Source organism: Oratosquilla oratoria, chromosome 32 (genome assembly GCF_046742065.1).
Source record: "Oratosquilla oratoria isolate Oo_2021 chromosome 32, ASM4674206v1, whole genome shotgun sequence".
Classification (NCBI taxonomy): Eukaryota; Metazoa; Arthropoda; class Malacostraca; order Stomatopoda; family Squillidae; genus Oratosquilla; species Oratosquilla oratoria.
In genome coordinates this window covers 14,267,192-14,281,591 of record NC_134808.1, presented here as the reverse complement: position 1 = coordinate 14,281,591, position 14,400 = coordinate 14,267,192, and the positions used below count along the sequence as shown (strand labels likewise).

At 37.1% G+C, this 14,400-nt stretch overlaps 1 protein-coding gene across 2 annotated transcripts in view; it reads left to right on the top strand.

The window, feature by feature from the left end:
* Positions 1-4,055: 4,055 nt before the first annotated feature.
* The window catches only part of LOC143041789 (uncharacterized), a 139,776-nt gene continuing 129,431 nt past the window's right edge, over positions 4,056-14,400 (top strand). For both annotated transcript variants that reach the window (XR_012967818.1, XM_076213845.1), the window contains exon 1: positions 4,056-4,183. Coding sequence is in view for 1 of the 2 variants with exons in the window: in XM_076213845.1 (XP_076069960.1) it covers positions 4,170-4,183 (14 nt within the window). In the remaining variant the exon portion in view is untranslated. The remainder of the gene's footprint in view (positions 4,184-14,400) is intronic.

The window sequence follows — 14,400 nt, the reverse complement described above, 5'->3', positions numbered from 1 at the left end:
CTCATAAGTCACTTCATTCACAATGAAGAGAGTGAAAGATCGTTGACAGAAACCAATACTCGAACACGAGCTGGTGACGACCAAGGTAAAACGAATACTATAAGGTACGTTAGCGGAGGGGTGGGGGTGAGGGAGAGCCAGAAAACCTCTCCACTGCGCAGGTAGATGATGACGTCAACGGAAATATCGAGACCAGGGTTCCGCGGGCCGAGAGCTGTCAGTCACTAACACACCAGTGTGTGGAGCGAAGCTCCATCTTCTGATTAAAGGGGTAGCTAGGCAGACAAATAACATATAAAAATACCAACAGTTTGTATAGTGCAGAAGTGCAATGCCGTTAGACTGAAAGGTGATAAAAATATACATTTCTTTTCACTACTCAAAGCTAAAGAATTTAGAAATAAATGGATTGGATTATGTGGCACACACAATACTCGGTCATCTGGATATGTATGCAGCCGTCATTTTGAAAGTAACTATTTATTAGCAACATTTCCTGAAATTTTCATTCGATTGCAAATAAACAGACTAAAGAATCCGGTTAAAACATAACTGAGCTTGGTGGAGATAAAGGTTTACATATAAAATCCACATTTGAGGAGATATGGAAATCCACGTGTATCCAAAATGTAATATAATAAAAACCATATGATGCTTTTATGTGTCATTACTACTGGGTTTATATTCAGCTAGTTGGTGTGTATCAACAGTATAATATCTTCCTCAACTACCTGATAAACATATAAATTGACATGCCATCCCATCTAATAACTCGTCATACCAATATAATCCACCTAATGTGAAAGCATGGAAAACATTTTTATAACTTTTCTGGCGGTCATATCTCAGATACTGATAATTTGAGGATAAGAAAGTGATACTGAGTAATTTCAGTATTATGTGAACACCATAGTGTAATTCTAAAGTTTACCATACATACAGGTGGTTTTCTTTAAAGTTTACATTTTCTTTCACCTCTCACTCTCCCCCTCTGGATTTCCTATGACGTCACGGTGGAGGTGCGCGGAGGGGGGTTGCTCAACGTACCTAAGAGGGGGGTTTACACGGTCTAACGGTTCGTCGAACGCGGTTCGACAGACACGTGTTTAAAGTGATGTCTGAACATGTGAAAGGGGTATTTGGTTGTCGAACAACGTGTTCGACGACCAAATACCCCGTTCACACGTCATCACTATAAACACGTGTCTGTCGAACCGCGTTCGACGAACCGTTAGACCGTGTAAACCCCCTTTTATAGTATTCGTTTTACCTTAGTGACGACGACGACAATGCATGTGTGTATATATATATATATATATATATATATATATATATATATATATATATATATATATATATATATATATATATATATATATATATATATATACTGGTGTTTAATCATCACTGTTATACAGATTTTGGGTCAAATAAAAGAGTCTACCTATATAGCAGAGGGGACTACAGTGCTATGAGAGAAGCACTCCTAGAATCTGAGTGGACACAAAACTTTGAGAATGACACACATAACCTGAACACGGAGGACAACTGGAAGATATATAATCAAAGACAAACTACTGGACTTACGGGCTAAATATGTACCAATACTATCAGGTGAAGATAAACCTAAGTGGAAATATGAATTACCCATTTCAGATGAACTCAAAGCCCTGATTAGAAGTAAAGATCAAGCAAATCGCAAGTGGATTGCCAACAAGTACAGAGGGGATGCTGAGGAATTTAGATTAGAATATGCAAGACTAAGGAATAAATGCAAACAAATGAGCCGCAAAGAAAAGCGTAGGCATGAGAGCAAAGTCGCAGGACAATCAAAGATACAGCCCAAGAAATTTTGGAAGTTTGCTAATAGCAAATTAAGAACTAAGTCTGGAGTAGCACCCTTGCTGCCAGACTCAGAAGACCCCTCAACCATCTGTCACAATGATAAGGATAAGGCAGAGATACTGCAGCAGCAATTTGTATCGGTATTCACTAGCGAACCCATTGGGCCTATCCCACAACCTCCTGGGCATGCCGATATCGTTGCTGTTACACCCTATCTAGATAGAGCTAACGTTTTCAAAAAATTGAGCTCCATAAATACTAGCAAGAGTTGTGGCCCAGATGAAATACACCCTAGACTTGTCAAGGAGTTAGCGGACCTGATCGCACAGCCTATCACTGTCCTCTATCAGAAAAGCTTAGATTATGGGGAACTGCCTCTGGACTGGAAGGAGGCCCTGGTTGCACCTATTTACAGAAGGGGTCAAAGAAGATTGCATCTAATTACCGCCCAATAAGCCTAACTTCAATCTTGTGCAAGATCTGGAGTTCTTTATCCGGGAGGCAATCATGAACCACCTTACAGATATCAATGCCATCTCTCCAAAGCAATATGGATTTATACATGGACGCTCAACTGTATTACAATTGTTGCATTATTTTGACTATTGTTCTGAGATTATGACCGGGGGAGGAGTGTTGGATGCTATCTCTTTGGATTATGCTAAGGCATTTGACTCCATTCCACATCGTCGACTCCTGGCTAAACTGGAGAGCTATGGAATAAGGGACAAGCTATATTCGTGGTTGGAGAGTTTCCTTATTGGAAGGTACCAGACTGTTGTGGTCAATGGGGAGAGGTCCTCAAGAGCTCCGGTCCTCAGCGGAATCCCCCAGGGGAGTGTCCTCGGGCCCACACTTTTTATCATATACATCAATGACCTGCCTGAGACCATTGACTCCAACATATACATGTTCGCTGATGACACAAAGATTACCAGACAAATCACTAGTCGGGAGGACTCCTACTTACTGCAACAAGATCTGAACAAAATACAGGATTGGTCAAGTGATTGGTTGCTAAGCTTTAATCCCAACAAATGCAAGGTTATCACTCTGGGAGCATTTGAAAATATTATGTATGCACATCGGTACACTATTTATGGACAAGAACTTGAACATGTGGAAAGCGAAAGGGACCTTGGCATTACAGTAGATCCTACATTAAAATTTGAAGAGCATATTCATGGAAAGATAAAATTAGCTAACTCGATGATAGGCCTTATACGAAGAGTATTTTCCTATCTCAGCCCAAGTATATTTAAGCCCCTGTGTACAACATTTGTAAGAACCCACCTGGAATATGCACAATCTGCATGGTCACCTAGGTATAGGAGCCTTGAAACAAAAATCGAACAAGCCCAACAAAGAGCAACTAGTTTGGTAGATGGTTTTGGAGAGATTAAATATTCTGATCGACTGAAGCATCTCGACCTGCCAACACTCAAATACAGGCGATTACGTGGGGACATGATCGAGATGTGGAAGCACTTTAACATATACCAGAGAGAAATCCTCCCAGCTTCCTTCAGGCCCACTGACAGACCAAGTCGACTACATAGTAAACAACTATTCCGACATCGTCCTAATGATGGGATGTATGGTGCTCATCATAATAGCTTTTACCATCGAGTAGCCAGGATATGGAACGGTCTACCGTCTGAGGTTGTCGAGGCAGGGACTGTTAGCTCTTTTAAAAACCGCTTGGATTGCCACTGGAGAGACTTCAAACTTAGATTTGACCCGTCAGCCACTCCGCCAGAGCCACAAGCTATAGTTTAAGTTTACCCTGTGAGCGCAGCGAAGAGTCGTCTCCTCGACTGGTCTGCGTAATATGCTGTATGCTTAAGTAAATATATATATGGTAATAAGAACACGGGTACGTGTGTTCACTTATGCAAAGTAGACCACTTGGAAAAAGAAACTAACGAAGCAGAGCGCTCTCGTATATTACATCTTCAGTGCAAAAAGTACATAGTAATAGAAATTCATGAATATATTATCTATGCATTTCTATTACTATGTACTTTTTGCACTTAAGATGTGATATACAAAAGCGCTCTGCTTCGTTAGTTTTTTCCAAGTGGTCTACTTTGCATATATATATATATATATATATATATATATATATATATATATATATATATATATATATATATATATATATATATATATATATATATTCTGATATGTAGGATTTATTTTTATTATAGCGGCAGCTGTCGGTTCGTTTAGCGTCAGATTGTAAACAGGAAAGTTTGACATAATTCATATGTCTATCATGATCGTCGTCTGACGTAACACAGTCGTACGCTAACTACGCGACAATGGCTTCAAAAAAGTAAGTTTTACTTATTATACTGATGTAATTTTGATGCTGAAATGTTTTAGGGAGTATGACAGTAATTAAGTTTATCGAAGTGAACATTGGTGGCACGGAAAATAACACTGAATTATGAATATTACGATTTCCATTTAAAAACCTGAAAGATCCAGAAATGAATTTGAAACAGACAATATATATATATATAAAGTATGACCTAAAAACCTAAGTTTCCTATCAGATAACGTGTTAAAGAAGACATGAAAAACTGTAGACTAATAATGAAATTGTAATTATTAAGTCAGAAATGACAATACAGAAAGAATTGTTAAGATATATCATGATAATGATATGTAGGAAAATTATACTAACAACTAGGAAATCAATCAGCATTTGGAGAAAATCACTAGAAAGAACTCCGATGTTTGCTATTCTTTCAAATGCAATTCTAATCTACTCGTATATGATTATATCATCAGATAGCTGTCATCATTCTGAAGTACATTGAGCCCCATATATAACTGTATCATAAGTTAATAGTAATGCCAGTAGTGATTATATTTGATTTGTTTATCATTATTATTATCTTTATCTTGTAATTTTTGCAGGGGTTGAAGTGCAGAGTAGCACACCTGCACCTAACCCAACCCAAATCTAACCTAACTTAAACTAACCTAACCTTACTTGGTAACTATAAAGCCGATTCCCAACCTATTTAGGAAAAACCACCTTACCAGTCCCATTGCTTTTTATTCGTCCCCAGCTAAGCAGCTTCCTTGTTGCTTGAAGTGAGGTACTGCAGGTGGCTGATGTTGCTTGTCACCCTGTGGGGGATAGAGTTGTGCTGCTTGGGTGAAGAAAGTGTGGGCGAGTGTTTCCTCTTTGTCAGATATAACTAATGAATTTAAATTATAAAATATAATGTAGATAGAATATAGGTACATGATAGTGTAATGTAATAAATTATAATGTAGGTATGAATACAATATAAATGGTAATTATGAATAATAGATATAAAAGATAAACTTCTTATTTATCTCCCAAGAGTTGCCAAACACACAAAAGAGCAATTCTGCCATACTCGAGGCTGGCAGCTGGTATAAGGTTTCTTTGATGTGAAGGTGTGCTACTTTGCACGGCAGTCCCCTGCAAAAAAAAAAACACAAAATTTCTAAAAATCACTACTGACATTACTATTAATATGCAGTTTAGGGTTCAAAATACTCAGAATGATAAGAGCTAGCCTATGATATAGGGAAGAATTGCAGCTGTGAGAATAGCAAACACCCATATGATTTATTCATTTATTTATTTTATTTATTTATTTATTTTTTTTTAAGGTAGCATGCAGGGATTCTCTCTTTTTTTTAGATATCAATTATTCTGTGAAAGTTATTTTCAACATCAAATTACATAAGAATAAAGGAGACTGCTAGAGACCACAAGGCCTACACTAGGCAGCTCCAAATCCATCACCACCTGTCATCCCCATCCATAAAGTTGTCTAATTGTTTTTTAAAACAACTGATAGTTTCAGTGCTTACTACATGGTTACTGAGTTTATTCCAACTAAAATAATAGAGTGAATGTGAAAATAGACAATGAAAAGTGAAGTTTTAGCCATGAATTTGTTTTGAAAGAGGATAGAGCTTAGGGCCCAATCGCACCAAGCTTATGACCTGTTTCTGACCACCGGCAGCCAGATGGTCGCCGGCCAGTTGCAGGTAGTCTTTGGAAGTCGCTGGTAGTCAGTAATAAGATAGATAGATCAATAGACATATCACAACACACACTGAATAGTCCCCAGTACATAGATTTTCATCTTATCAACCACATCAGCTTCTTCCATTTCAGTTCCTTACATAGGTTTTGTGTTGCTGACCGATCACTTGATTTTTTGTCGAAGTGGTCGGAAACAGGTCGTAAGCTTGGTTTGACTGGGGCTTTAAGGACAGGGCATCCAGAAGAGGGAGACCAAGAGAAACCAAGAGTGAGGCAATGATTGAGACTGACAGAATATTTAATTAGTATTAAACTTCTCACTCACTATTTAACAATAATTAAAGTCTTCCACTTAATATTAAAAAGTTCCCTGGTGATGGTGTGGAATAATGGTGACAGAAGATGGTCTCTGTAAATTCTTAGTCACAACCCACACAGGTGACACAGTGTTCATTCTTTAATAGAACGAGAAGCTCCACATTTCAGCAGCAGCCCCTGCAGCTGAGTTGCCTTATCTGCCATGCTACCCTGCATAGGGAGTGGACTAGAAAAGTTGCCTCAAACCTAATTCCTTTACTTGGTTTGGGGAGCTGCCCTTAGTAAGGTTACTGAAATGCTTTATGAATAATTACAATAATAATGAACAATTAACAGTAATAAGCAAGGAACAAGCTCTTAAAATCAGTCCCTATGCTGCACTTCCACCCTCCCTGCAACTTTTCTATGTGAACTGAAGGAAGAAGCCCCATCCCATACCCAAGAACAATTTGCATTGGTAATACTAGAGCAGAGGTGGGGAACCTGCAGCCTTTGATATACATATTATTTTTTTTAAAAGACCTTGAATATTTTTTAAGTCTGAAATCATTATACACCTGAAACTTATGATATACACCACACACATAGACGTAAGCAAAGTTAACCGTGTTCAGTGATGTCACTCCCAGAAATTGGAACGATTTTTATACATATGTATATTTTTAAAATTAAAGAAATATTTTTAAACTGAATTTTTAGGGAGGGGGATGGAAAACATTACACCGTCCCCTAAAAAGGGATAAAATAATTGAAAAAAAAAATATAATAATAATAATAATTTGTTCAGTGCGGCTTCTATGTGGGACGATAAATTGTAAGGTGGCCTTCATGCACAAAAAGGTTCCCCACCCCTGTACTAGAGCAATTGCCCACCCACCCCATATAATCACTTAGTGTGTTCTAAGTTACCCACAAGTTACTGTACTTGGAAGTTATTTGGAAAAATACTGTTTTACATACATACATATACCAAGGGCTTTTCCCCCCTGACAAGGAAGGTAGCCAAAGTCAGAGGCATAAATCTACTCCCACCCATTTCATCCCCACATATTTCACTCCCATTCACCACCCCTCCCTCCCAGTTTTCTTGGCTCCTCCTGGATGACTGGTCATCTCTGGGTCAAGATCAATGCAGTAAGACACAGCACATCTACAGCAAGGCCACTTCATTTAATTGGTGACCCCCTTCTCCATCCCCTCATGCAGAAAAAGAGAAGATGAGGAGAAATCCCTTTGGGCTGCATCAAAATATCATTCACACATACTCCCCATCCCCCATCCACCCCATTTCATGCATCACAGCTGTAACAGATGTGTTGCATCTATGCTTTGAAGATACCATAAGATTAATGCCCAACTTAAAAAGTGGTTTGCATTCACTGTGTTGTTTGCCAGAGGTACCTATCTGCCAAAAGCCTGGGAGGATGTCTATGCAAGGCACTTGGGCACATTATAGCCTGTCAATTTGATCAAAAAGATTGCACTCCAAGATCAACTTTTCCACTTCTTGTTTGAAGATAATGATGAAGAATTTGAATGTCTGGTAATGCCCACTGATGGCAGATGGCTCTTGAAGGGCAACTGCCTATGTCATTTTGTTGCAAGAAATTTGCTGATTCAGACCGAGACATCCTCAATGTGTCAGATATTTTTGACAAATGCTGAATGTTCAGAACCAGGGTCGCCGATTTAATGAAGCGGCCTTGCTGTGGATGTGCTGTGTCTTGCGACACTGCTTCTGACCCAGGGCAGTGGACAGGGTGCAGGGATGACCCGTCATTCAGGAGGTGCTAAGATAAGAGAGAGGGTGGAGGGGTGTGGAGTGTATTCAGGGATGGAATGGGTGGGAATGATTTTATGCCTTTTTCTTTTTGGCTACCCCCCTTGTAAGGGGGAAAAAGCCTTGGTATATGAATGTTCAGAACAAAAGCTCAAAAGGGAAGACTGTCATCCTGCAGGAAGGCAACCACTGCATTCATGGAAAACTCCTCATTCTTCTGACTGAACCTAGGGAAACATGCATTTGCTCAGTCCTCCATTGACAGCTACATCCTACAATCTGTTAGATGATGACCTAGTCATGTAAGTCAACCATCTGAAGGAACTGCTATGTGGATATAAAGAGACATGAATGATGAGGAAAGAGAAAGAGATAAGACATTAAGAAGCGAAGCTAAAGAAAAAAATGAGAAAAGAATGGAGACTGAGAAAACAAAGTTCTATTAGAGAGTGTTAGACATGAGACTGAAAAAATGGTATATTAAAAAAAAAGTTCAGAGAATGAGATGGAGGGAGTAGAAACTTAAAACTAGTTTATACCAATATAGATGGATTACTCTCAGGATTAAATTAACTAATGATTACCTGTCAGAAGAATAACCAGGCATAATGGGAATTGTGGAGAAAAAATTAAGAGATCCACTATTACCAAACAGTGTTGGACATGGATTATATAATCACTGTCTTAGAAATATAGAGGAGAAACATGGTGGATTCATGTACCTGGTTAAGAAAAACTATGTGACGAAAGTTACATGTGGAGATGATCACAATAAGAGTTGAAGATAGTGACATGAAAAGCAGAAAGTTTGCAGTGATTTATTTGCCCCCAAAATTGTGTCTTGGAGAGAGAGATTATTCCAAAATGTTAGACAATATGAGACTTTCATTAAATGAGATGCTGAAGGATGGAAGTAATGCGGTACTTATGTGAGATTTCAACTGCTGTTGGGAAGAGATGACAGTGAAAGGTGGAGAGGATCAATGGGGAAATGTATTACTCATGACTATAGGACATACAATGACACAATGGGTAAAAGAAAAAACAAGATTTAGAAATGAGGAAGAACCGTCAAGACTAGATTTATTATTTATGCCAGAACCTGAAATACTGGACAAAATTGAATAAAAGACACCACTTGTGAAGAGTGACCACATATTATTTGAATTAGAACTAAAGGAGGAAATATAAAGAGAGAAATGAGAAACACAGAAAAGGAAGACTGATGTATAATCAAAGTTTTTCTTAAAGCAAGCTGGGAAAATTTTTACAAGGAAGAAACACAAGTGGAAAAAAATGGATGATTCTGATGAAAATCTATAAAGAAGAAGTGGATAAATATGTCCCAAAGCAGAAACAAGGAAAGGTGTGTATTAAGTGCTAATATAACAGAAAGTGCAGTGAAGCGAAAGATAGAAGAGATAAAGCTTGGAAAAGAAAGTGGCAAATATATATTAAAGGAATAAATATGTAAAAATATGCAGAAAAAAAAAAATGAAAAAGACATTGTAGAAAAATGTAAGGATTGGCCAAAACTATTGTATAGATATGTAAGTGGTAAACTATAAAACAAATGGGAAATAGTGAAACTATGCCAAGGGAATATGGAATACACAGAAAATATAGAAATGGCTGAAGTCAGAAGCAAACACTTCAAGTCAGTTTTCACTAGAGAAAATGTATAACATCGGGATGAAGGGAAAGAAATGAAATCCCTCATGAGGGAAATAATAGTAACACAGAAAGAAATAATGAACCTTGATGTCAGGAAGTTGCATGGCCCAGATGGAATAATAAAAGACTGTAAAGAACTAATAGACAAAATATATAACATAATAAGTTGCTCACTCAAAGAAGGAAAATACCAGAAGACTGGTAAAATGCTGATATTGTATTAATTTATAAAGGAGGAAATAAGGAAGACCCAACAAATTGCAAACTGGTTTTCCTTGAGCACAGTAGCCAGAATTTGTGAAAAAGCTATAACAAGTAGATGGATGAAATATCTGGAGGAAAACAATATATTAAGTCTGAGACAATTCAGATTTAGACAGGAAAGATCATGTACCACATATTTGATCTGTTTTTACTCAAGACTACTAAATGTAATACAGGAAAGGGATGGGCTGATTGCACTTTCCTAGATCTACAAAAAGCTTTTGATAAATTCCCATGCAAAAAACTATTAAGAAAACTGGAAACCATAGAAGGGATACAAGGTAAACTACTGAAATGGGTGGAAGACTTTCTGCATGGAAGAAAATTGAAGGTAGTGCTCAGAGATTAGAGTTCTTATTGGGAAGAGGTAATTAATAGAGTTCTACAAGGATCAGTATTGGCTCCAATAGTGTTTGCTATTTATGTGAATGATATGGATGAGGATGTGAAATGTTACACAAGTTTCTTTGCAGAAGGTACAAAACTGTTAAAGAAGGTGAGTACCGAAACAGACCATGACTCCCTGCAGAGAGATCTGAACAGGGTCTGGGAATGGAGTCAGAAGTGGGAAGTGGACTTCAACATCAAGAAATGTAGCATAATAGAATTTGGAAAAGTAAAAAGATATTGGGACAACATAAAATTGGTGATAAGGAAATAAAAAAGTGGGATCTGAAAAAGACCTGGGAGTAATCATCACAAAAGTTATGTCCCCTGACAAACATATAAACAAAATTGTCAGAGAAACCTATAACTTACTAAGATCAATAAAAGTGGCTTTTACTTACTTGAAGAAATGGTAAAAAAAATACTAGTCACACTGATAAGGCCAGAATTGGAGTATGCAGCAACACTATGGTCAAATTGACAGAATCCACAGAACAACTACGAAGATGGCCCCAACACTATGTAAACTGTCATATGAAGACAGATTGTCAAAACTAGAATTACCGACTCTGGAACAAAGAAGAGAAAGAGGTGACTTGTTGACCATGTACAGAATTATGAGAGGTGTAGAAGACCTTGACAGAGATGACTTATTAAATTGTGATAAGAGTAACACAAGAGGACTTGGAAAGGAGCTCAAAAAAGACAGTTATAGAAGAGACCTGAAAAAGAACAGCTTTCCCCACAGAGTGGTGGTTGTATAGAGAAAAAACAATGCAAGAATTTAAGAGCAAATTAGATATGGCGAGATACAGATATGGGACACCACAAGCGTAGCTCCCCTTCCCGTAAGATACAACTAGGTAAATACACGCACGCACGTCAGATTGACAGCAAAGATTGGAACTCTGGAAAAAACCCCACAATTTTTGTGGATTACAGTGATGAGGGAGTACCCGTGTTGTATTAGTAGGGAAGGGGAAAGCTCGTGGTGTAGTGGGCAGGTGAAGAAAAGGGAGAATGGGAGACATTATTGAGAAAAATGGAAGAAAATGAGGAAGGGGACAAACGGGCCCCAGACGTGCGGATGACACAGACAAGGTCAAACAGGTGAGCAGAGGTATTAAAAGTAGAAATATAGATAATAGCAGCTCAATGGAAAGAGAAGATAATTACTTTTATGGATTTAATGAGGGAGGAGATGACAACCTCCCATGACTAGCAAGTCTAGAGGAGAAACTAAAGAAAATGAACAAAGCATGGGAGGTTAGGTTTAACCAATTAACACAAATTAAAGTTGATAGACTGGAAGAACTTAAGAAGAAGAATCAAAATCTAACTAAAGAAATGGAAGAATTAAAAAGACAGTTAAGAGAAGTAAAGGATGAGAATGAGGAATTAAAGAGGAATAATAAAGATAGTAAAGAGTCCATAGCAAAAGAGGTAAGTGGTTAGAAAAAAAGTTCAAGAGAACAACAAAATTGAATTTAGAGATATAGTGAAATGACAGATGAAAGAACAAACTAAGGACACAGTTATTAAAGTGATGAGAGAGAAGGAGAATATAGTAAGAGACTTAGCAGATAAGAAGAAATGTATAATTATATTAGGAATGGAAGAGAAACATAATCCAAATAGGACTACAAGAGTAAAGGAGAAGAAAAAAATAAACAAGGTCTTAAAACTAGTTCAAGAAGATGAACTATAATATATATATATATATGTATATAAATAGGGAAAGAAATTGAAGAAATATATAAACTAGGGAAATACAGTATAGACAAGACCAGACCAATTAAGGTTAAATTCAGGTCACAAATGACAGCAGAGAACATATCAATAACAGGGAAACTAGCAAAATGTGATCAGTATAAACAGGTATGGATAAAATGTGATATGAATAAAGAGGAAAGAGAGGAAGAGAAAACAAAAAGAATAGAAGCTAAGGAAAAAAACGAGAACAGAACAGAGTCAAAGAGAAATTCTATTGGAGAGTAGTGGATATGAAAGTGAGGAAATGGTTCATAGCAGAGAAAAACGGAAGGGAAACAGAAAACAGGATGAAGGTAACAGAAAATTAAAAGTGTCTTTCACAAATATAGATGGCTTAATAACAGGCTTGAATGAACTGAATGATTACCTGAAGGAAAAAGAACTGGACATAATGGGAATTGTAGAGACAAAATTGAAAGGTTCATTACCACCCAACAATGTAGGACATGGTGCATATAATTATTGGATTAGAAATGGAGAAATAAAACAAGGGGTGGAGTTGTGTTCCTGACTAAGGATATAAATGTGAGGAATGTCACATATGGAAAGAATAGAGATGATTATGATGGAAATAGAGGACACAAGAAGAGCAGGAAGTTTGTGATAAATTATGTGCCTTCTAAAATGACTTTTTGGGAAAAGAGAGAACACAAAAATATGTTAGAAGACACAAGGATAACACTAAATAAGATAATGGAAGATGGAGGAAGAATAGTTATAATGGGTGACTTTAATTGTAAAGAAATCTGCTGGGAAGAGATGACAGTGAAGGGTGGAGACAACCTATGGGGAAATGCACTACTTGATATTATTATAGAACATACAATGACACAATGGATACAAGAGAATACTAGGTTTAGAAATGAAGAACCATTGAGACTGGACCTAATGATCACATCAGAACCTGAAATAGTGGACAAGATTGAATACAAGACACCAATAAGTAAAAGTGACCCCATATTGGTTGAACTGGAACTAAATGAGGAAAAATACATGGAATAAAACAAACAATATAGAAAGGGAAGATTGATGTATGGAAAAACAAATTTTGATAGAATAAGAGAATTCTTTCAAAAAGCAGACTGGGAAAGGATACACAAGGAGGAAACTACAGTAGAAGAGAAATTAGATATTTTGACAAAAAAATATAAAAGAGTGGAAAAGTATGTTCCAAGACAAAAACAAGAAAAAGGATAAGTAAAGTATTGGTACAACAAAAGATGTAGGGAGTTAAAAGACAAAAAGGATAAAGCTTGGATAAAATAGAAGAAAGACAAAAGACCTGAAAAATGGAAAATATATACTAGTTACAGAAATCAATATGTACAAGTGCACAGAGAAGAAAAGAGCAAATATGAAAAGGATGTCATAGACAAATGTAAAGGTCAACCAAAACTATTTTATAGATTTGTAAACAACAAACTGAAAAACGAACAAGAATTAGTGAAACTATGACAAGGAGAAGTTGAATACACAGAGGAAATAGAAATGGCAGAAATTATGAACAAGCATTTTAAATCAGTGTTTACCAGGGAGAACATGCAACTTAGAGATGTCGAGTGGGAGGAGAAAGTCCCCCTATGAAAGAGATAGAAGTAACAAGGAAAGAAATAATGAATCACTTGAGTAATCTCAATGTCAGAAAATTGCATGGACCAGATGAAATGGCAAACTGGATTTTGAGAGAATGCAGGAACGAACTAACAGACAAAATACATAGTTTAATAAGGAGTTCATTGAAAGAAGGAAAAGTTCCAAAAGATTGGAAAAGAGCAAATATAGTACCAATATAGAAAGGGGAAACAAGGAAGACCCTACTAACTATAAACTGGTATCTCTTACAAGTATGGTAGCTAAAATTTGTGAAAGAATGATCAAAATTAGATGGGTAAGGCATTTGGAAAAAACAATGTACTAAATTCAAGGCAGTTTGGATTTAGACAAGGACGATCATGTGGCACAAACTTGATGTGCTTCTATTCAAGGCTAATAGATGTAATAAAAGAAAGAGATGGATGGGCTGATTGTACATTTCTAGACCTGAAAAAAGCTTTTGATAAGGTGCCACATCCCTCTCATCTTAGCTCCTCATGCATGATGGGTCACCCTGTATCCTGTCTGCTGCCTTGGGTCAAAGGCAGTGCAACAAGACACAGCATATCCACAGCAAAGCTGCTTCACTCAATTGGTGACCCCCCTTTTCCTCCCCTCATGCAGAGAAAAGAGAAGATTGAGAGAAATCCTTTCAAGCTGCATCAAAATATTATACATAATTGCTCCCTTCCTTGCATCACAATATCATCTATACCCATGCACT